The 24,602-nt window shown below is 43.5% G+C and overlaps 1 protein-coding gene across 9 annotated transcripts in view; it reads right to left on the reverse strand.

Moving 5' to 3' along the window:
• Positions 1-11,915: 11,915 nt before the first annotated feature.
• TRAF6 (TNF receptor associated factor 6) overlaps positions 11,916-24,602 on the reverse strand; it is a 36,589-nt gene continuing 23,902 nt past the window's right edge. For 6 of the 9 annotated variants that reach the window (XM_073348004.1, XM_073348005.1, XM_073348009.1 and 3 more), the window contains 4 exons: positions 23,880-24,038; positions 22,673-22,744; positions 21,713-21,790; positions 11,916-20,615 (listed from right to left, as the gene is read on the reverse strand). In XM_073348004.1, the coding sequence (XP_073204105.1) occupies positions 19,737-20,615; positions 21,713-21,790; positions 22,673-22,744; positions 23,880-24,038 (1,188 nt within the window). In that variant the 3' untranslated portion in view covers positions 11,916-19,736. The remainder of the gene's footprint in view (positions 20,616-21,712; positions 21,791-22,672; positions 22,745-23,879; positions 24,039-24,602) is intronic. The other 3 variants (XR_012159397.1, XR_012159395.1, XR_012159396.1) reach the window with 3 other exon arrangements.

A 24,602-nucleotide genomic window follows, 5' to 3' on the forward strand; every position in this document is an offset into this window, starting at 1 on the left:
GGCAGTAGCCAGGAGCAAAGCAATGCATATTTTTTTTCATAGACTCTTTCAGCACCTGGTATAGTCACATAGTTGCTGCTTGACAAATGCCAGCTCTTTTTGCACTTCTCTGGAAGGGCTCCATGGGCCTTATCAGCAGCCCTTAGTTGTCCCAGCTGCAAAGCCCCTCTGGGTAGCCTTCATAAGGAGGTCCAGCTGGCTGTGCGGGCTGACACCTAGGACGTGGGGGAGGGGTGTGTGTGTCCCAGGTGGTGGTGCAGCATCTACATTGCTCCTGCTGCTTGGATGCCGCTGTCAGGGGCTCACTAGTAGAGTTTTAGCTTTACCATTCACATCCTCATTGCAGCTGCCTCAGAGCAGTATGAGGAAGTGCTGCTCCGTCTTTTGGAGTTAAGCTCCAGCTGTTGCTGCTGCCCGGTGTTGTTGACTCGGTCAGTGTATGTTTGTTTGAAGCTAGAGCCATTTTGGTAATTGCTACTTCCTGTGAAAAACAACCTGTCAGCAGAGTTCAGGAAACTCGTGATAGAGAGTGGAAAACAAGCCCTTTTCTAACACAAAAATGTGTCAGGAAGGACCTGGAGGTGGTGTTAGCTGCCCAAGTCTGACACTTCCATTGTAACTTAACTCAAAGGCACCTGCAGAGCCACATTGCTGCTTTCAAGCAACCAACCCCCCCACTATATCCAGGGACTTGCCTAGAGGGCAGCGTTCCTGCAGCCCTCAGGGTTAGCCTAAGCCTGGAGCCCATGAAGTCAATGGAATTTTGACCGTTAATTCAAGAGGAGCAAAATGAAGGCACTGCTGAATGCTTTTGAAAAGCTCACCCTGCTGGGCCTCCTGGGCTGTCCTCCGCCCAATGTGGATAATCCGATTCTTTGCCTTCATTTGGAAAAGGCAGGATCTCAAACCATTATGTGAGGCACCCTTTGAAAGAGTGATGGTTGCATGGCCACCTCCTAATGCATTTCACAGAGCACCTGCCCTCCTCTCTAACAGCCTTGGATTGATGATAGCAAGTGACTAGCTGGCCAAACACTGAGAAAATAATTACTAGGGTTTAGCACATGGAGCTGAGGGGCAGCAGCACCCCTGGCCTGCCAGCAATCTGACAGTCACAGTTTGAGAAGTGGTGCCCTATATTATTTTATGTTCTAAATGTCCTTTGTAAAGCAACTGCCAACTTCCACCCTAGAGCTGGCTGCATTCCCCTGTTAAAGGGTGAAGGGAGGGTGCAGCTGGTGTAGACTCCTCAACTATCACATACCCTATCTTTAGTGGATTCACTGGCCTGAGTGGGGTTTATTCCCCCAATAAAGGGTCAGCATCTACCCTTTGTTGGGCTCACTGCAGCATGTAGCTTCCTCCCCTCCATTTTCACCTATATATGCTGTAATAAATGGGATGGTGTTTTTGGTGAGTGCTGCCCTGCTTGTAATTCCTTCCTCAGGAGGGTCCTGATTAATGCACTTTGCCTGACCAACTTAGGTCCCACAGCTGTGGCAGCTTGGTTGTACTATAGTGCTCAGTTGGTACTCTGAGGCCTAAGCCAATCCCAGCATTGCAAAGCCGAGTAATATTAGGAGAGTTGAAAATTACTATCATGATGTGGAGAGTTATTGGCCTTCCATAAAAATTTCAAGTTGGCCTGAGTGATCTGCCTCTGGGGAGGTGATACACAAGCTGAGTCAGCTGAGCAGCTGTATGCTGTCTCATCACATAATGATGGAGAAGGAGCAGGGTTAACTGTAGCTCAGTTACAGCTGTTGAACTGGTCTCTACCTACAGTCCCTACCTTAAAGGGAAAGAAAAATCCAGCTAATATAGTACCTTGAATGCTTTCAGATGGAAGGTGGAAGGATATCTCTTCCCCCACTCTTGTAAAAGAGCTATGGGATTTGGCTAGAACAATCAGAGGGTTTCCTGTTATCAGGAATATCAGGGTTAGAAGGGACCTCAGGAGGTCACCTAGTCCAACCCCCTGCTCAAAGCAGGGCCAATTTCTGCCCCAGATCCCTAAATGGTCTTCTTAAGGATTGGACTCACAACCCTGGGCTTAACAGGCCAATGCTCAAACCACTGAGCTATCCCTCCCCTGTTGCCAAGGTTGTAGCTCTAGGCAGTAGGCTTCAGAATTAATTCCCAATGTAGCTCAATGGGCTTCGTCTCTGTCCTCCAGTAAGTGGTAGAGGCTGTAAATCAGTAACCTGTCCTAGCCAGGCCTTAGGTGAGATGACAATAGTCCCTGTTGCTTTTAAAATTGTAACCCACAGCAGTTCTCTTCAGTACCCATAAGCACTACATCATTATTACTTTTGTAAAATGAAAGCTTAAGTTTGTATAAAGTGACAGGATTCCTAACAACACCGAGAGGCCCCCGTACTCAGAACTAAATCCAACACCTGTATGAGTAAACAAACTGATACTATTCCCCTTTGGCAGATGCATTTCATGGCTTACTGTGGAAGTGTATTTGCACTAACAAACTTCAGAGAACAGAATGAAAATTCAAGCTGCTGAAGTAAGAGCTCTTCAAACCTCTGTAGAACGTGAAGGGTTTGTGTGTGCCAGCCTAAGCAGACTTCATTTGAGAGCTGGAGTGATGCTGCCCCCTGCAGGCAGATGTTTCCTGCATCTCTCTGAGCCGAACAAGCCTTTGTTGTTTACTAGAACCTTGCCTCACTGGGTGACTGCAATGCACAGTGAGTACACAGCCAACAGCTGTTCCTGCTTCTCTGCCTAGGAACCTGTAGTTTTAACCCTAATTAAAATGGTTTAATGGCCCATCCTTAATATTCTGGCATTAAAATATGACATCAGTCGAAGAGCTCTCAAGTTATCTAATTGCTTCTCTGCTGAAGGAAGATTATCCCGAACTGATTGGCACAGAGTGCCTGGTGTACAATGTCACGTATCCACAGGATTGGTGTTACACCCCCACCTTTGGAAAAGTCTTGAGGAGAAACCAGTGTGCCAGATCCCAAGCGCTCTCACCTCTTCTCGCACAGGGTAGGCCAGATGGCTTCACTGCCTCCTTACACGGGAGCCCTGCTTCACCCTGTAAACTCTCTCAGTTGGACTTGCTGAACAGATGCCTGGTAGATGCTTCAGGGATTAATGCACCTCACCCAGTATTTGCAGTAACGCTCAACAGTATATTAGTCACCTGGAACACAAAGTCCTTAGGTTAGCATAGGGAACTGAAGGTTAAAGTGGTTGTTCATTCTGGTTAGCCCAGAGCCCAGTCATGCTTTGGAGAACCCCTGCAGTCAAGCTCTGTCTCTTAATCTGACCTCCTTAGTCAGGTGACACCCCAGCTTCCACCAGCCAACTCTTAGCCCCTACCTCAACACCTCTCCAGTCCTTTGTTCTGGAGCTGGCATCTTTGTAAAACAGCTTCCCTGCTGAGAGGTAGGGAAAACCATCTCCCTCTGGGCCACTGGTTGCTAGGGTCAATGTCTTGCTCATTGGCTTTCCCATTGTTTTCTCAGATTCTCCATTGATAGGAGGTCAGTCTCAGCCAGTCCTATTTTAATGACTTGTTCAGACTCAGACAGCTAGGTCACATTCATACCTCTATCTCTTAGGCTATGTCTACACTACCACTCATGTCCCTCAGGGGTGTGAATATTCCACCCCCCCAAGTGACAAATTATGCCAGCAGACCTTCTCTTGCTGACATAGCTACTGCTGCTTCATGGGGGTGGTTTAATTATGTTGATGGGAAAGCTCTCTCCATCGGCATACAGTGGCTACACGAGAGATCTTACAGCGACACAGCTGCATTGGTACAGCCGTGCTGCTGTAAGCTCTCTAGTGCAAACATAGCCGTAGTCTGCTCTGAAAGCAAACAAACAGTCCTTTCTCCCCCCACTGAGGTTCCCATGAAAAATATAGGAGAAACTGAGGCACACATAGGATTCATAAAAGTATGCCAGAGAATTCTCACTTTGTCTCTCACACCCTCCCACTGAGACAAGAGCTAAGGGAACAAAACAACCACCTTTCTCCAGACAAAGAACAGCCCATCTGTCAAAACTGATGCTCCCCTAAATCTAAATCCATTCCTCTGTCCACTCCCTGACCTCTGTAAGACCGCCCCCCAGCCCAAAGGCACAGCCCTTCTCACTTCATTGCCTAAACAGTGGGAGTAGTCTTACAATTCCATTCCTCTTAAAGCATCATCAATAAAATTAACACAGCTCAAATTGGAGGGCCCACTTGCGCCCTAGTGACACTTGCACAGCCAACATGGAGCTCTGCACATGTGGCTCCCTTTGGCTTCAGTGGAAGTCGAATGCTCAGCACCTGTGAAAAATAGGAACTAAATATCCAAATAAGGATACCCAACAACCGAGGTGCTCAAAAATTATAGTCCACTCTTGCAAACATAGGCATTCATAAACCAATTGAAAACAAGGGGTTACAAAAGGTGTAACTGGGTACAGAATTTATCCTGCAGGAAGAATGGTTACTTACCCTATAACAACTGTGGTCATTAGAGATGTGTCATCCACTTGGATTAAACTCTAGGTGCACATGTGCCCCATGCATGCGAGATTGGATTGTTTGGGTCAGCAAACAACTGTGACCTTCATGTCCTTGCATGCCACTTGTCCCTCAAGCTTATAAGAGATAGAGTGGGTCCAACTATCTTTCAGTTCCTTTGCCAGTACAGAATCCCAGAGTTAAGGGATTGCAGTAGCGGCAGAGAAAGAGTATAGCTTCTGGGATCCAAATGGGCAACACATCTTGAAGAACCAGTTGCTGTAAGGTAAGTAACAACTGTTTGTTGTTTTTAGAGTAATTGTAATATAGCTCTCAATATAACATAGCTCTCACTCTAGGTGTCTGGCTAGCAATTGTCTCCCTAAGGAGGTGGCTGTTATAAGTTCTTTGTAAATAAAGACTGCAGGACTGCCCTATCAAACAAGGCAGCAGATCTAGTAGCTGCAACCAGCACATGGTACTGAATAGAAGTATACTCTATGTGGCAGCCCTGCAAAGTTCTGATACGGGGACATTCTTCAAGTGTGCCAAGGAGGTTATGTGGACCACAGAAGAGTGTGCTCTAACATAAGAGTGTGGAGCTTATTTGTTTAGTTCATAGGAGATCTTAATGCACTCTTATATGTGTTGAGCATCTCTGCGTCAAAACTGCTTTGTTGCTAAATACTATGAAGAATGTGAATGACTTGTGCAAGGGTTTGTTCTATGGAGGTAGCAGGAGATTGTCCTTAAGGCACTGAGCATGTGAAGTCTTGCTTCTCCAAGAGTCAAATGAGGTTTGGGGAAAAACCCTGGAAGACACACACATTGACTCAAATGAAAGTCTGAGACCACTCTGGGTAAGAACTTAGGATGAGGACTGAGAATCACTTTGTCTTTGTGTAAGAAGGTCTTGCCATTAATGCCTGAATCTCTTACTCTTAATGCAGAAGTAGCAGCTGCCAAAAATGCTGTCTTGGTGGAGAGATGGTATGAAGGAGCACAATGCTCAAGACTCAAAAGGGGATCCATTAGGACCTGAAGGTCAAACTGCAGAGCCCCTGGAAGGGAAAAATCCCTCACTGGAGGAAATCCATGGATTAGATCTTTCAAGAATGTAGACATTGTTGGATGTGAGAACATAGTGCGACCTTGAATTGGAGGGTGACAGGCAGATATTGCAGCTCAATGAACCCTAATCAAGTTGATTAAGAATCTTGAATGTTTCAAGGACAATAGTCCATGGCTACCCCTCTGATAATACTCCCGAATGATGTCTCAGAGTTGAAGGTCACCCTGAACAGCCCCAGGAGAAAATCATTTCCATTTGGGTCTGTACATTAGTCTTGCTTGGAATCAGAATGTCTTGTACCTCAGTGAAGCAGCTCCTATCTACATCACTTAATCAGCTAGCACCTATGTTGCCAGATGTAAAGATAAGGAGTCTGATTATAGGATGAAGCCCCGATTCTGTAAAATAACATATGGGGCATCTGGAAGAGCCGAGCTGATCGAGGTTTCAGTTCTGAATGGCCTGCTGGTGCTATCCATCATAGCAGGGTTTGTCCTGTCTCACTTTTGTGAGGACTCCGGGGATACATCAGTTCTCTGTTCCACTGGATTTGGAATGGCTTTGACAAGGAGCCTGGGCTCCTGCCTCTTCAGGAGCAAAATGGCTTGCACTTCATGTTCAAATTGGTGGGAGGGAGGAAGACCCCATCTGAGGAAGATTTGACTGAGGACAGAGTCTTTGAGGGTCCATTCATGACTAATGAAACATTACCAGCTGAGTTGGACTACCAGGTTGTTCTGAAGATCTTGTTAGCATAGAACTGTGAGATTGTCCTGGTGTTACATGCATCAATCCTACAGATGAACCATCTCCTGACAGAGAGGGATGAGCTTGCTACACCTTGTCTGTTGAGGAAGTGCATCGCTCTAGCATTGTCTGTCAGGACTCGAATGGTGATCCCTTTGGAGGAGTGGCAGGAAAGCTCTGCATGCTAAACATGGCTCTGAGTTCTAACCGATTTATCTGCAGATAAGAATCCGTTACGAACCACCAGCCTTGAGTGTGAAGATGGTCTAGGTGTGCTCACAAGTCCTGTTTGGAAGCATCCATTACGAGAGTGTGGATGGCAAGGCGAATAGGATACCTCAGCAGACTTTTTGTGAATCCTTCCACCAGAGTAGCAAGGATAAAATATGTGGGGGAACTAAAATCTGCAAATTTCTGTTGTGCCTGCCAGATTGATAAAACCGATTTTAACCATGCTTGAAGAGCTGAAGGCCAAATCTGGCATCAAACCTGATGAAAATGCACATGTCCCAACAACCTGATACTCTCCTTTGATGAAGTGTCCCGATGACGGCATAGATTTCAAATGAGGGGCATCATGATGCAAAGTCAGTCCCCCTGGAAATAAGTTCTCAGTAAGCTCAAATAGAAAATTGCTTTTATGAATCCTTTTGTTAGAGTGTGAGTGGACGTCGCTTGGTTGATCTTGAGTCCTTATGAGAAGAGGTGGAGAACCATTCCTACTGCATCCAAATCTGTCAGTCATTGAGGTACAGCTAAATGTGGAAGCTCTATCTTGTGTTGAAAGTACCACTCTAGCTGGTGCTGATATAGAAAGGTTGGCAACCAACGTCAATGGGCATAGTACCACAGAGTGTGTATCAGGTGGTAGGGCTTATCCGTGGTGTGGGTCAGGTTTTGAAGAAAGTACCAAGATGAAATTAGAACTCTTCAGCTTTCTTTTTGATGATAGCGGGAAATGTGATCAGTGCCATGTTTGTGTCTTAGAACAGTGCTCCCTTCTGCCACAATCAGCAAAAGGAGACTGACTGACTCATGGATGTTGGACTTACTGTTCTTTACCTTTAGGTGGGTCTGAGGCCTTTTGGTAGCTGCAGAGATGTGGATACTAGGGGTAGCATCCAGGCTTACTGGAGCACTGGCTAAATGCTGTTTATGAGAAGATGAAAAACCTTTCAACTCAGGATTCTCTGAGTCAGAAGTGGCCTTCAGTGATCACTCAGGTTAGCTGTGTGGGCTTTCTGGGTCCATGTGGAGAAAGATCTACAGTTGGAGCACTCATCAGGAATGTGGCCATCTCCAAGGCAAAAAAGGCATTTAGAATGCCCATCATTCGGGGGCACTGCCACCACATAGTGAGGGCAGGACACAAAGGCTGGAGACTTTGCCTCAGCCAGGTAGTCGATGAATCAGTACAAGAATCCACAGATTTTCCAAATATTATTCATGTTGCCAACCGGCTAAATAAAATGTTAATTACTAAAGTAACTAACATATTAATACTAATAAAGGAGCGCTACGGGGAAATAGGTGGACACCACTAAGGTCTGTCTAGCTACCATAGACAGCAAGAAGAGTGGGTTGAGCCTGTCCTACCCTTTACACCCTCCTGTGGAAGGGGAGTGAGGACATATATAGTGTGTCAACACAGCAGCGGGGAGGGTGTTTCTTGATACAGGCACATGGACGCACGCTAGCTCTGCTCGAGCCATTGTCCACGGTGGCATGGTAAATGGCTCGGGCTAGCCACCAGACCACAATCCCACCCGACCCACTGTGTACATACTTCAGAAGCTAGCCCAAGCAGTTGACTGTCCTGAGATGCACCCTTCCAGCTGCTGTGTAGCCATGCCTACAGAGTACAGGTATGGCTCCAGGAGACCCTGCTGGCCAAAAGAATCTAATCTCACATACATGCAGTGCATGTGAACCAAGACTGGGATCCATGTGGACAGATACAAGAAGTATCTTTATTAGAGGTGCTAGTGGAAGAAATCCAGCTAGATTTTCTGAGTCTAGGTTGAGGACATTAGGCTGGAGTTTTGAAAGGATTTTGTTTTACTTGCACACTGAGTAGATTTGCCCTGGAGTCAGACACACAACAAACCTGGAACCCTTGGATGCCTTTTTTACCAAAAAAATCACTCTTCAGAACAGACCTGCCCTTTATGCGAAGTCTAAATATGACTGCCTACCCTACCTCTGGTAGGTTCGCAGCAAACAGAGTGTTGGAATCCAGGGAGTCAGCCAAGGCTGTTTCCAGCCCTGCCATTGAGTTGGTTTGTGACCTTGGGCAAGTCACTTTTCCTCTTTATGCCTCCATTTTCCAGTCAGTAAACTACTGACACTGATGTTACCCTCCTGTGCAAAGCACTGAGATCCTGGGATAGAAAGTGTAAAGTAAATATTATTAGATATAAGGTTTTTATTCCTTAAGAGGACCCAAGGGAAGGGTCAGTGAATTCTGTGCATAGGTCCTAAACCCAAAGGTGAGAAGCAGCAGGTAGATGGAACACAGAAAAATGTGTGGAGGTCTGTAGCTTTAAATGTCTATTTATTCACTTCCTTTTCTGGAAAATTGAAGGAGAAACACAGAACACCAGAGGTTTGAACAACAGAATTCAAAGCTAGTTCAGGTTGGAGCTGAGTGAATCACATTTGCTGAGTGAATCACATTGTTTGCTTAAGTTTACAAATTACATTAAGATACTAAAACCGTACGTAACATCCACGTTTCCAGTGGGATGCCATAGACCCTAGGAGGGCTGATCTTGTTTTAAGGAGAATTAAAGAACAGCTGCCAGCCTGAACTATTTCTCTTATGTAAAAGGATGCAATAGAAACAAACCTGTTGTGTGGGAAACAAACACTAGCAAGCAGGAAAGAAAACAGCCCAAAATAGAAGTGTTGAGCCCTGTCAGGGTTCCCTCCCCACTCTGAACTCTAGGGTACAGATGTGGGGAAAGACCCCCTAAGCTTATTCTTACCATCTTAGGTTAAAAACTTCCAAGGTACAAACTTTGCTTTGTCCTTGAACCCTATGCTGCCACCACCAGGCGTGTTAAACAAAGAACAGGGAAAGAGCCCACTTGGAGACGTCTTCCCTGCAAAATATCCCCCCAAGCCCTACACCCCTTTTCCTGGGGAAGGCTTGATAAAAATCCTGACCAATTTGCATAGGTGAACACAGACCCAAACCGCTGGATCTTGATAACAATGAAAAAGCAATCAGGTTCTTAAAAGAAGAATTTTAATTAAAGAAAAAGCAAAAGAATCACCTCTGTACAATCAGGATGGTAAATACCTTACAGGGTAATCAGATTCAAAACATAGAGAATCCCTCTAGGCAAAACCTTAAGTTACAAAAAGACACAAAACAGGAATATACATTCCACCCGGCGCAGATTATTTTACCAGCCATTAAACAAAAGGAAATCTAACGCATTTCTAGCTAGCTTACTTACTAATTTAAGGAGTTCTGAAGAGCATTCCTGATCTATTCCGGGCAAAAGCATCACACAGACAGACCGACCCTTTGTTTTCCCCGCCCTGCAGCTTTGAAAGTATCTTGTCTCCTCATTGGTCATTTTGGGTCAGGTGCCAGCAAGGTTACCTTCGCTTCTTAACCCTTTACAGGTGAAAGGGTTTTGCCTCTGGCCAGGAAGGATTTTATAGCTCTGTATACAGAAAGGTGGTTACCCTTCCCTTTACATTTATGACAAGCCCCCACATACTATCCCAGGGTTTGAAAGAATCCACTCCTCTACTTGAGATTGAGGAATGGGATTTATTGGAGGCACTCTAGTGGCGGAAAGCATACATTTCTGCAGAACATGTATCATGGTTACCAGGTGAGCTGTGCCATAGAGTTCTTTTGGTCACTGGAGTGCACCATCCTGTGCCTCACTCTGGGTGGAACCACATACTCCAGCCATTCAGACTGGGTCCCTGGGCTGCAGCCCCTTGTTTACAGAACCATGTTATTCCAACAGGCCCGACTGGGTTGGGCACCTGTAACAGCAGCTGATTAAAGTGACTCAAAAACAGCATCATCAAAACATAGTATTTAATTGCTCAAGGAAACAGCATTTAGGAAAATGGGTTAACACAGAGTCCTACACACATTTCCTTACTAAGATTAACCTCTCTAGTCATAGCTCAGGTAAACCCAGCTCTGGCTGGGAGAAACAGTCTTCTTGCAAGCCTGACAACAGTCACTGACTCACTTGGCAATCCCCCACTCCTTCCCAAGGCCAGCATCTTTAAAGGTTTATAGTTCCATTTAATCCTAGGCTGTCAGGTTTTGGAAGAGGAAACTATGCCAGCCTGTTGGGAGCCAAGCAGGTGGCTTCTTCCCAATCAATGGCCCAGCCTTTGTTATCTTAACTCCTCTGTAGCTGTTCATTGCCAGGTGTCTTATCTTTGCCATTATTTGGTTTTCTATTTGCTTTCCCCTCCACTATTGACTGAATGCTGGCAGTCAGGTAGGTTAGCAGATAACCTGTGGGCAAAAGGACATTTATAAAAAACAACACGTAACTCCTTCTCTCTCCAAACTTTGCAAGCATCCACAAAGAAGAGCATCTAGTTCTCATGGTAGTAAAGAAAAGCTACCGAACACAGTCCTGCTGCAGTGTCAGAACTTTCCGAGTCTTTGGACAACTCCAGTGCTTCAGCTAATGGCATCTCCAAGCAGCAACCAATGAAGTTAAGACTCTTGTCCATTTCTTTTAGTCTATTGAGAAAGCAATAGATCAGTGGGTATTAACCTTTTTTTCATTTGCCGACCCCTAAAAAAATTTAAAATAGAGGAGCGGACCCCTTGGTTTTGTCTGTTCATATAGTTGACTTACGTTCAGTCAGTTTTCAGGCTTAAGTTTTTTGCAGACCCTTTAGACCTAGTCCAAAGACCAGAGGTTAAGAACCACTGCAATAGATGGTTAACAAAGAAATTAACATGGAAGGCATCTTCACTATGCTGGGGAAAGCAGAACAGCGGCAGTTGTAGGCAATAGAGGATTCACATTTTTCAGAGCTAATGTATTCTCGTAGCAGGGCTTCACTCATTTTTGAGTGAGCAGAAAGTGGGGGAATTTAATGGATTGTCTGCAGCTGTGAACACCCTGTAACTGATGAATCACAAGAGTATTTATGCATATTACTGCTCCAAGCTTTCAAGGGAGAATAGACTGTCATGGCAAACTACCAAACAATGTTCAAGTAGAGCGTACATCCATATCACAACAGGCTATTACCTAGCCAGGTCTCAATCTAAGTAGGGTGATACTGGTAATACTGAGATGAGAAACTCACAAGGGTAACTTAAAAACATACAGGAACAGATGTCAAAGCAGTAGGTGTACATAAAGTATTGAATTGGATGGCACTTTGCTGAAGGTGTTCATTCAGATGTGGTGGAAACACCCATCCTCCCACACAGGCCCATTACTTTTCATCCTTCCAATGCACTTCTTCTGTGAAGCCCACAAACTGTGAGCCTATAAAAGCAACAACAATCTAAGGTAGAAGCTGCTGGGTCTCCAGAGTGAGTGTTATGCTATGACTACGTAAATTCTGCAGAAGAACTGATGCTACACAAGTACACTAGTGGCACTTCCTGACCTTCTGTATGCTGCTCACAGGTTCAGTAACAGGCTAAATAATCCCTTTATAATATCTAATCAGTTTAGAAATTATATAGTTCCTTTCATCCAACTCATTTGACAGTTACATGGCAAAGTGGGTCACAGAACAAGAACTGGAGCCTGCACAGCATCAAACTCCTTGGCATGTGGTAACCTAATAACTAACACCAAAAAGCAGCTAGCTCTGGGGCTTCAGTTAAAGACCTTATTTTGACAGAAAGCAAGTAGGCACCAGCTCCAGCCTCTCCAACAGCTGAGCTGAAGTCACCATATGCTACCCCCTACAGCTCAGAGAGCTGCAGGTTATATTGGTTTATGGATTAGCAAGAATAGCAAACTGGGTAGGGGAGGACTCCATAATTCAAGGTTTGGACCGTAAAAAAACACAAATGAGTTTCTGCTTTAGAAAGCACCTTTGGGCCAAGACTGAGGGCAGAGGCCTGCATATACACAATGTGGGTGCATAAACATTATTTGCACACAGGCTAGGGAATATACACATGTAACTGCCTGTCTCTTTACCCAAAAAATGGCTAGACACAGATGCATGCATAATATTTTACTGCAAAAAGTGATCATATTTCTCTTCCATCTACCTAAAGGTATATTATTACACACTTTCAAGGATGGGCAAAGGAATTAATGCAACAGATGAAGGAATCTGGAACCCCATTTCTGTAATAAGCAAATTTGACCTCCCCTTTTTATTACAGTTTGATGACGACTGGCTTTCTAGGTATATGATCATTTACAATTACACAGATAATGTCACATTAAATACTACATTCATAGTAATCAGTACGTTTTTTGTTAACAGTTTCTAAGACTCAAAGACAGATGCATTCTTCCAAAGAGGACAAACTTTAGAACCATTTTAGTATTTTAAAATGTTGAAAATAGAACACTCTCCCGCACCCATCTCGAAATAAAGCTGAGGAAATTTAGCATTCATGCAGAGATTAGGAGCACTGGTCTGAGCAAAGCATAAAGCAAACAGGCTGTGTCCACTTTGAAGTTTGGTGTCAAGGCTCCGCATAATGAACCAATCTCCACGATCTCTCTGAGCTGGGTCTCTGCAGTTGAAGTACTTATCACTAAGCCTAAGACAGGCTCACTTTAACCTTTAACCTATAGGCAGAATATCCTGGGCTAAAATGAATTTCCTAAAGTAGGGCTGACCATAACTTTTTTCATAGCTCAACCCACATCAGAAAAAGGATGCCCAAGGCATGAGAAAAATACACAATTAGTACTGGAAAAGTTTAATGAGTTTATTTTAAAAAAGTTGTTTGAATGAAATAAGCTTGTGTATTAGTTACAAAATATATTAATCTATTGATACATTAGTGAAATCAGCAGAGTGTGCATTGTGTTCAAATGCAGATCAGAGCGTATCTTCAATAACACTGACTAGAGTACTTGTTGTGTACCAAACCACTAGTGCACATTTGATGAGAAAAAGAATGTCTTCTAGTAAGGCAAACAAAGACCAACCATTTTGTTTACTACCAGATTTAAATTATTCAATAGGTAGGACCACTTGCTACCTAGCCCAGAGAATGAGTTTTTCCATCTCACAAATGTAATTGCCTGCTGACAATTTTTAAAGAGTTACTCCCCCTGCCCTGCAGGGGGACACTGAGCTAAAAAGGAGTCCCATATGCAATATATTATACTCAGAGAATTCTGAGAGCAGTAACCTTGCAAGTATACCCCTACATAAAGAATACATAGCTGGGATAAGGAAGAGACAAGAGAGAACAAGTGGGGGGGGGTGTGTGTGTGTGTGGGAGGAAAAATCAAATAGGTATCTTAGATGTCCGTACACTAATGTAAGAAGTATAGGGAATAAGCAGGAAGAACTAGAAAAGCTAGTTATTGAAAACAGCTCTGACATACTTGGCATCATAGACTTGGTGGGATACTACATGACTGGTGTATTGGTACAGAAGGGTACAGATTGCTGAGGAAGGACAGGCAGGTGAAAAAAGGAGGAGATATTGCTTTGTGTATATATTAAATGTACACACTTGGAAATAGGGTACGGATTTGTTGAAAGTCTCCTGGTAAGGATAAAAGGGATAAAAAACAAGAGTGATGTCATGGCAAAGATTTACTACAGACCATCTAACCAGGAAGAAGGGGTTGGTAAAACTTTTTTTTAAACTAACAAAATCATCCAAAACATAGGACTTGGTGGTGATGGGGGACTTCACTACCCAAACATCTGTCAGGAACATAACACAACAGGGCACAGATTATCCAACAAGTTCTTGGAATGTATTAAGAGATTTTTTTATTTCAGAAGATAGAGAAAACTACTAGGGGAGAGGCTGTTCCAGCTTTGATTTTGACAAATATGGAGGAACTGGCTGAGCATTTGAAAGTGGAAAGCAGTTTGGGTAAAAGTGATCATGAAATGGTAGAGTTCGTAATTCTAAAGAATGTTAGGAGGGAAAACAGCACAATAAAGATAATGGATTTTAAGAAGGCAGATTTAGCAAACTCAGGGAGTTGGTAGGTAAGATCCCATAGGAAGCAAGTCTAAGGGGGAAAATAGGGGACTGGGCTAGAAGATCTTTTGAGGTCCCTTTCAGTCCTACAATTTCATTATTCTAAGACTGTTTGACACAGGTAACAGAAATTTGATTTAAAAAATAGAAGAGGAAAGTAATCTAGCTTCTAAACATAAGATTTGATTATATATACATAAATACACACACAATATTGCAAAAGCACCAAGGGTCACAGAGAAAGAACTGTACACAAAACCTAAATTCAGCATTTCCCTTAAAAAGTTAACAGTTGGAAACTAGGCTAATCATTGCAACTCCACATTTGTTTTAGATTGCTTTATTCTAGAAATTTTCATAAATCTGTGGCAGTTGTGATCCATAATCCATTCTCCTTTTAAGTATTTTTCAAGATCATTCTTCAACCGTCATAGCATAATGATTTCTAAAAAGAGAAGAAAAACAGACTTCTAGGGGAAAAGGTGAAGCACATACACTATAAAGCTGTATTTTATCACAAATTGAACTCTCAAACAATGCCAACCTCAAAGAGAGATTAAATAATATAACATTAACAACTGAGAATGTACGTATCTGGATGGCAACTCAATCCAGCATTTAAATTCTACAAATTTCTTTCCACCAGCTGAAATTACATTCACACATGTGTGATGTGACAGACAATTCTGGAACTGCACTGGTAGCAAAGATAATTTGAAAAAAAAAAAATAAGTAGTTGAGTGAGGTCTGCATAGATAAGTACATCAGGTTAGTAAGACAGAATACATTTGGCTGATATTCAACGTATCAGCTCAGAAAGTCTCCCACGTAAGCTTTGTGGTTAAATCAGCTTGGCACTGGCTTAGAATTCCATAGTGAACCCTTTAATAAGTACACAATAGATACAATATCACCAGCAGCTAAAACTGTTAATGTTTCACACTGGCAGAAAAAAAAATATGTAACCTGCACCAACTTCTCTATTTCCTATTAGGCTGTGCTATTTTACATTATCCCAATTTAAATAATAAAATCTTATGTATACTACAGGGCTGCCACCACGCTGAAGTTCATTTCAAGTCAAAAGTAGACTGGGTTGAGATTTTTAAAAAGCAGATAGCTCTGCCTGGGAATTGACGGGCTTTTGTAAAAACAAATCTTAAGGCTTTTGAAAGGGTAATGAAAATGGAACTCCTATAGGTGTTAAGTTGGCACTTCAAAGACCCGTACATACAGGACAGGCAGATGGCTTTTTAAAAGGATGCACTGTACAATTTACGTGGAAGAGGGGGATAGAGGCAGTAAGAGGTACCTGAATCAGTTAGAAGTTACCCCTCCTTTCTCCCTCTGTCCCCAGAAAGAGAATCTGATTTTATTTCCTACACAATAAAGAGAGGAGGAATGTGAGAAGCAAGTCTGTCCTTGGAAAAGAACGACCGTCTGAAAAGGAAGCGGAGAATTGGTATATGTGTCAGTGACGATGCAACACCAAAAAATGCTTTACACATGTATATGACATAGGCCAGGGGTTGGCATCCTTTCAGAAGTGGTGTGCCGAGTCTTCATTTAGTCACTCCAATTTAAGGTTTTGCATGCCAGAAATTCATTTTAACGTTTTTCGAAGGTCTCTTTCCTAGAAGTCTATAATATATAAACTATTGTTGTATGTAAACAAGGTTTTTAAAATGCTTAAGAAGCTTCATTTAAAAAGTTAAATTAAAATGCAGAGCCCCCCGGACCGGTGGCCAGGACCCGGGCAGCATGAGTGCCACTGAAGATCAGCTTGCGTGCCGCCTGTGGCAGGCGTGCCAGAGCTCGCCTGCCCTGACCTCGGCACTGTGAAGCACAATCAAAGCCTAGCGTTAAGAATGCTTCAACTTTGTCTTAATACGGTTCCTGCTAAACCGTTTGGTAACATGATGGGCAAGAACAGACTTTGTCCCTTAAGCAGCAAACCCCATACATGCAGTGACTCAATTCAAACAAGTCTGTGCTCACGTTTGTCAGTATTTTCCATGGAGAAGGTGGTCTAGATGTGCAGAATACAGCCACTCAGCCTGCAAAAGAACATTCTCTCCCACACTCCATTCACATTACTGAGTTTAGTAGGCTGGGGTGCCATGAAAACGGAGGCCTTCCAGGGCCTAGGACATTTCTGATCCCCTGCATGTGGGCAAAAACAAACAAACAAAGAAACCTGTTCTAATGTGGTGCTTCGACAATGAAGTTTGTAACAGACCGGGCCTGTGCGTCTTAACTGTCCTCCCTCCCTGTTGTTGGTCCTTGTTGGGCTGCTTAGAAGGGGACCGACACTTGGGCTGCCCCGTAGCAATATTTACACAACTAGAGGTGAGGCAAACCCCACTTGCCAGCTTCTCAACTCAGAAAAATGCTCCATGCTGACTGGGGAGATATTCATACATTTATGCATGGCCTGGTTCCATATTTTCTGTATCAGATTGTCTATATGCCTACCACTGGTAGCAGGACAAATGAGGCTTTTTTTTTGTGCTTTAAAAAAGTAATCTGTGTTTATATACAAACCTGAAGATACTGTAGAGTTGAAAATAATTCTATACATTAAAATCCATTATTTTTCTATTAGCAGCAGTGAGTTTGGACTAACCCGCTTCTAATGCGCCAGACTACAACATTAACATGGGATGTAGACAATCAGTCTAGAAAAGCCAAGAAATAGGCACAGGAGTCTCCAGGGGTTTTTTTGTTTTGTTTTTGTTTTAAGTCAATGCAGTATTTGTGAAAGAGGACACTATAGAAACTAGAATGTGCTTGTTTATTATAAGGACACATAGCAATGCAAGTTCACCAACACTGCCCTATTAGCGGGCTACCATCCTGTTCTTTTCTAGGTGGTGAGGGTGGCTAACCTACTATGGCCCAGAGCTCTCTAGTTCAACAAGCCGCCATCACTTTGGGCACTATGTAGACAAATGTTTATTGAGAACTAGTGACAGATGCTCCACCACATTTCACACGGTGCCGTTTGACAGGAATGATTTTAGATCTCTGGTAAGTTTGGCACAAGTCAGGTATGACCAAGAGGTAAAAGTTTCCATGATCCCTGAGCCACCTACTATATATCTTCTTCCTCTCCGTCGAACATCTCACACTAATATGATCTAGCACCACAAAGAGCATCCCTACCAATGCAGAACTTTAACCCATCCAGCACCACCTTAGTTATAGTGGAAGAGTGTCAGCCATGTTTTTACACAATTGCAAACAAGGTGAACACACACATTTTGTGAGAGGGGGAAAAAAAAGTTAGGCCTAAATAAGGCTTAAAAGCCACAGTTTCTATCAGCATTTCTGCCGTGATCTCAGCACATTCAGCAGAAATATTTGTTTAGCCTTCTCTGGGGCTGTATTACATGGGTTTTGCAGAATGCTTTCAGAAGTCCAAGATTGATTCAACACCATCATGCGGGTTCCTGTTTGAATGTTCCTGAACATAATTCCCTGGGAGAAAAAAAGATAGAGAGACCCCGATAGATATCTAGGGACTGTGGACTAAGTCCTAACCTTACTTCATATTCCAAAAGGAGCATGGTAAATTTAAAGTGCTGGAGTTTCCCTTGCTGCACTTTCCCTGGCTAAGCTATAAAGGCACTAAAATAGTCTGTACTTTTGTTTCCTTCCTCTATTCTTGCCATTTGGATTTAAGTCCATTTAGAAACTGTCTATATTCCGAGGTGAATATCTCCTGAATCTGTAGCACGAAAGCACCTTCCATAGTTGAGCTAGTTCACTCCCACTACAGTATGGGTGTTGCATCCCCCTGGGCAGTGGTGTAGTCAAACTGGAACATCATTCTGGTACTATTAAGCAGCAGCTGTGGCAATGAAGTCGATCCACCTCTCTAGATAGCAGGGGAAACACTCACTCTGAACTGTCTCCCTGCGAGCAGCCTTATGACACCGCCCCATGTGGGGCCAGTCTGCCCACCAACCCTGCTCTGCTCAGCCCCTGCTCCCTGCCATGTTCCTGCTTCTCTCAGTGTTTTTGCTGCCTTGCAGCAGCTGGTCATAATGGGAAGTGCTTTGCACGCTCCAGCCACTGGGTGCTTATCCCACCACTGGCAGCCTCCTGGCAGCTTCATATCAATTTTAGTTAAAGCAGATGCTCAGCAGTGATGGTGGCAGGAGGTGCAGGGCAGCTCAGATGCTCCCAGGGACAAGAGGCTGCTGGGCCTGGCCAGGAGCCCTGAGCAGCAGCAGCAGAGTTTTGGCCCTGGTGCTTCAAGCCTCTGGCTGTGATAGGTGAGAAGGAGAGGGACAGACAAAGGGACAAACCAGCTGAGACTGAAGGGCAGAGAGCAGGACAAACGGGAGGAAGGTCTATGGGGTAGGAGCACAAGAGGTCAATCAGGAAGACAGAGGAACTTAGGCAGGTGCACAGGCACAGAATGGCTCCCACAGGACAAAGGGGCAGACAGGCATATACAAAGTGGTCAGTGGGGGCAGCTGCTAGTTAGCCCTCAAGGAAGGGCAGGGAGGGGGATGGTCTCAGAGCACCAGCTGAAATTGGAGCCAGAAGCGGGAGGTGCCATTTCCCAGGAGCAAACAGGAGAAACTTCCCAGGGATTCTGGGTCCTGCTGCGTTAACTCCCCAGGGAGATGTGATCTGGAGCAGCCTGAACTAGTTGTACCTCTCTCTCATCCTGCCTGTGCCCTGGCACTTAGTCCCCCTATGCTAGACACTGCTAGCCCGAGCCCAGGTAATCCCCCTGCTTTATCCTCTACCACCCCCACATGACCACCACTCCTCCCACGTGCTTCCCCATCCTCATCCCCTGCTCCCTGCCCCTTTTAGGGGCTTTCCAATACTTTCATATTTAGGACACCTGGGGCATTCCGCTTCAGTGCTCCACTTTCTCACAGACTTCTAGAAGTGGAATTTGACCCAACCTCCCCCAGTGTAGGAAAAGAGCTGCTTCAATAAATTCTTACTGAAGAATTTCGCCTTTGATAACACAGCAATACTTCCCTCAGTTAGCTTTATACATTAACAGAGAACAGTAAGAAATATTTAATACATGGCCCACAAACAGAGGAAAAATCTTGTATACCAAAGGCAGCAAATTCTATTCAGTCAAATCAGCTGTATTAGCCTGCAGAATAGCATTGTTCAACCCAGATAACTGCTCTTATGAAGCTTTTCCCCTGTGGAAAATCTCTTCGTTCCTGCCCTTATCCTTCCAATCTGTTGTGGAAGAACAGCAGTGCGGGGCTCCCTTAGTTAGGGCACACCAGACTATACAGCCCCATCAGTACTGCGAGGTTGAAAGCCCTCTCTCCGTACACTGTTCAAGTCTAAACGTGTTACAACCTCACAGCGCACCAGGAGGGTATCATCTTTTACATAGGTTCTTTGCTTCAAAGCTTGCAGGTGCATGAATGTCACATAACCAAAACCTTTTGGGTTGCGCTGGATTGCCGGTCTCTGGAAGGCTAGAAGCTCAGGTTTGGCTTCCATGACTTCTTCGTGATTCTGCCTTACATGTCCCTCTGATTGATCCAAAATAGAAAGTCGTATGGTGCCCTGAAATGGCCAAGGCAGATGACTGTCATATTCTCCTTGCATAGTATGGACAAAGAGGGATATAAAGTTGGCACAGCGCTGCGAATTTGGTAACTGGATATGTAGGCGCAAACACAGTTTGTAGCCTGGTTTCCCAGTGTAGAAACCAGAGCTGTGGATCACAACAGGTCTCTCTTCTTCTTGGGCTCTCAGATATGTGCTGAAGTTCTCAATCTTCCAGATGTAAATGCCGTTACATTGTTGTGCCTCCATTTCAGTAATTTTTTCCTCTAGATTTTGGATAGTGCGTTTGAGGTCTCCCACGTGAGCACTCTGAGTCTCCATTTTAGCAATAAGCTCTCTGATTTGGTGATCTTGTCTTACCAGTCGACCTTCCAACTGCTGAATGGTTTCCTTGAAGTTCTCAACTTCTGGGTTGCAGTCATATGTGGCAGGTGGGACATGTGAGAAGAGAGACGGCTCAAAGGATAGGCCACTGAGGTAGGATATGGGAGTTGTAGTAACACTAATACTCCGGAGAGTCTGAGCCATCATTCTCATGTGAACCTGAGTGAACTCTTGCATATGACGTGCCAACTCATTCCTCTGCATCTAGAATTTAAAAAGACATGGCATCATAAACGCTTGAGCAGCAAAAACATTTCCTGCAACTCAGCCACAAAATATTGGGCTTCAAAGATAAACTACAGTACATAATAGAAATGGCTTTAGCTAACACAGATCAACTGTAACAAGAACGAAGACAAAAGTCAAGTGACATGTGACAAAGTCAAGTCAAGTCCAACTGAGGGGACTTTGTTTTGGACCAGCTGTAAGATCAGACAACTCAGAAAAATAACCAGTTCAGGTGCCTGTAGAGACAAATAGCGTTTAAGTCAAAATGATTTGTTAAAATCATGATGTAAAAGGTAACAATTCCTCCACTGCTTTGCATCTATTTAATACTGCTACTATCCTGTTTGCAATCAGCAACGTATAGAATCATAGAATATCAGGGTTGGAAGGGACCCCAGAAGGTCATCTAGTCCAACCCCCTGCTCGAAGCATGACCAATTCCCAGTTAAATCATCCCAGCCAGGGCTATGTCAAGCCTGACCTTAAAAACCTCTAAGGAAGGAGATTCTACCAATGTATACCCTACATTGCACAGCAGTAGCGGCACCAGAGCCCCGAATATGACAGTGTATTCAGGAAAGGCAAGGAGAGCAATCGGTTAAAGATGAGAGAAACTTATCATTAAAAGGAAGTACTGTAATTAGAAAACTTGGAACTTCCCCCACAATTAGCACTGTTTCACCAAACATCATGAGTTTGAGGATCATGTGGATTTGAAGTATTTGCCACTTGTTTTCCCTAAACTACAAGAGTTACATACCTGGCATTTAAAAAACTTTCATAAGGCAATGTTACAGAAGACATTGGTATTTAAGCTTAAAATCAACACAGGTAAGAACAGCAAAATAAAACCACCCCAGAAAACTATTAGATTTAGGGTGGACTTTGCTAAAGCACCCGGGCACTTGTCTAATCAAACTCACATTACCTTCAACAGAAGCTGAGTCAGGTCAATGCTGGCAGCTTTTGAAAGTCAAACTGTAAAAATCAAGCCCGGGAAATTTGTGACATAGATTAGATGAGAGGTACTGAGGAGAGTTCTTTGTATTGATGTGCATAAAAGAAAGATTTACCTTTTCAGGACATCCAAAGGCACTGTATGTACATGGTACTGGGGCGGTAGGGCAGTCATTATCATAATGATTAGGCATCTAAAACCAAAATGAGAGTTAAGATTAATTTTTCTTTAAGATGAATAGTTTACATTCTCCTCTTCAGATCAAGTCTTCTTTTTCAGAAAAGAAATTATGCCATTCGATCACAGAACATGATGAAAGAATTAGCGACTGTGTGTGTTAAGCGCACAGGAATGTTCCAACTCTCAGGATCCAGCCAAAACACATGGGTATACTGAAATACGACAGATTTCAACATTTTAATAGAATAATGAGCAACCACACACCACTAATTTGCACCTGAATAGGCACTAAGTGTTAAAGGCCATTTAGTAAATTATTGCAAGGTAACGCAGCAACATCACTGCAAGTCACCCCAGTGTAATATTCTTTGATAACTATTATTCGCCGTAAATTTGAGACTCCAGGAAAGGGATTAGCTATGTTGACCTAGAGCAGGGATCAGCAACCTTTGGCATGCAGCCCATCAGGGAAATCCGCTGATGGGCCAGGACTGTTTGTTTACCAGCGGCGTCTGCAGGTTTGGCTGATTGCAGCTCCCACTGGCTGTGGTTCGCCGTTCCAGGCCAATGGGGGTTGTGGGAAGTGGCATGGGCCAAGAAGGCCCCAGGCAACTGCTCTGCTTTTTACCCCTTAACGACAGCCATGGCTTTTATATGGAGAAAAGCATTTATTGTGGCACTGGTGGACATGGAGTTTTTATAGAATGCTGGGGGGATCTCAGAAGGGAAAAGATCTCAGAACCCCAGATTTAGAGGAAGTTTGACATGTGAGCGCTCAGACACTTACATGGGTTACCATAAAATCTTAAAATGTTTGCAGCTAGATAGGTTAAATATTATTTAGGATGCACTCCAACCTGACAGGCAGCCATATGGCAAAAAGGTAGGCTCTTACCTGTTCTCTGATGAGCACTGTATTGCAATATTCACAAAACACATTTGCAAGTGGACAGTTCTGGTCATGAAGCTTCATTTTTTGAAAAGGTGAGAAAGAAAATGAGAACTATTAGTAACAATTAAATGATTATTAAAAGAGAAGGGAGTACTGATTAGCCTGTGTTCTAGATGTCTATGGAAAATTCTTGATCATTTATTTTTTTAAGTCTCAAGCTTTGCATCTTGTTGGATTTAAACGGGAAAGTACCCCCGTTCTGATTCCTGACTCTTTTCACTTTCTGAATGTTATTCTTGTCTCATGAGAAATTCAGTGATAAGTCCTATTTCTGATACGACAAAATTCTGATTCTGAAGTTGCCCAAGACATTTGTGAAGTTTGGGTTTAATTAATTGTATTAAGGATGTAAACATTTTAAAGAATTTTCTTGTGCAATTAATATATTCATTAATATTAAGAAGTCTTAACATTTGACAAAAAGGGTCAAAAGGGTCACAAACATGATGTGCATTAATGTGGGAATTTTTAATGGCACATTTTGAAGTGCTTTTCAGATAGACATAATCTATCGTATATTAGGCTTATCTATAGAGATAAGGAAATGAAAGCTCAAAACACAGAAGCCAGATACTCAAGGTCACCCAGGAGTCAGAATCAGAGCGAAGAACAGACTCCAGAAGTTTTGCTCCAACTCTCTTGTTCAAAGGAGAGATTTAGGCATTGGAGCACAGCTCTCCCTCTCTGCACCCATCCATGTTTCCAGCAGGTAACGGGTTTGTGAGCAGAGCAAGAAAGCCCGCCATACAGCAGTACTTTTGTCCTATCCTGTTATTCTGGCCCCTCCCCCTTTTCTTTTTAAGGTCATTGTGGGATGCTAATGCTGCCATCTCTCTTTGTAAGGTCAAAATCAAAATTAAAGGTCCCTCTTATGCCAACTCTTTCACCTCCCTATGCACCATAGGGTCTCCAAAAAAGGTTTAACCAAGCATGACCCCATCTTGACCCAAAAAAAGGGGGAGCTAGTCTTCACCTGCCCAAGAGAGGACAATCTGGAGGTCACAACCTCCTAATGTCCAACACAGCAGCACAGAAGCTGTTTCTGGATCAATTTACTATCCTGATGAACACCCTCCATTGATATTGCATTAACAGTTGAGGACAAATGTTACAGTATTTTTCATCCACTCTAATATTTTTCAGCACGTGCCTCTTTATCTTCATAAGCCATAGATGTGGCACAGTTTGGACAGCAGACCTGCCGCCGTGGGCATTCCAGTGTCATGTGGTTTTGCAGCTGGTTCTTCTGGAAGGAGCCCTGGCATTGTGGGCATTCCACAGAGCAGAAGTCACAATTCAACTGATGCTCCTGCATAACGGCAACAAGAGGATGTGGTATTAGAAACCCCAAAAAGTGCTCCAGGTCCCAGCTATTCATACATCTCCAAGATGGAGCAAAATGGCTCCAAGAGGAATACAACTGGCAACTTCAATTTTCTTTCACGCCCCAATCCTGCAAAAGGATTTGCCTGCATAAGCCCTTAAACCCAGAACCTCAATGACTTTAATTGCAGTCCATACAGAAGAGCTCCATAGCAGAACCAGGGTTTGAACAGGACTATAAATTCAAAGCTCTTCAGTATTAATGTTTGTGCAGAGTCATCATATGGCTACCTTTTACAACTTAACACACTCACTAATTGGACAACTTCTAGGACTACTTAAAAATTGTTTATATTTTATTCAGATTGCTTTGAGCAAGTATAAACTGGCATTTTGGACACTGGATATAGAAAGCTCTCATTTATAGCATATGGTTGGTCAAAATTACATGTGACAAAGACAGGACAAAGGGAGACTAAAAAGATTAAACTAATACCACTATTAACATTATAGGCACTATCGTTTGCTGTATGCAAGCTGTGACATATGG

This window comes from Lepidochelys kempii, chromosome 6 (assembly GCF_965140265.1).
Source record: "Lepidochelys kempii isolate rLepKem1 chromosome 6, rLepKem1.hap2, whole genome shotgun sequence".
Taxonomy (NCBI): Eukaryota; Metazoa; Chordata; order Testudines; family Cheloniidae; genus Lepidochelys; species Lepidochelys kempii.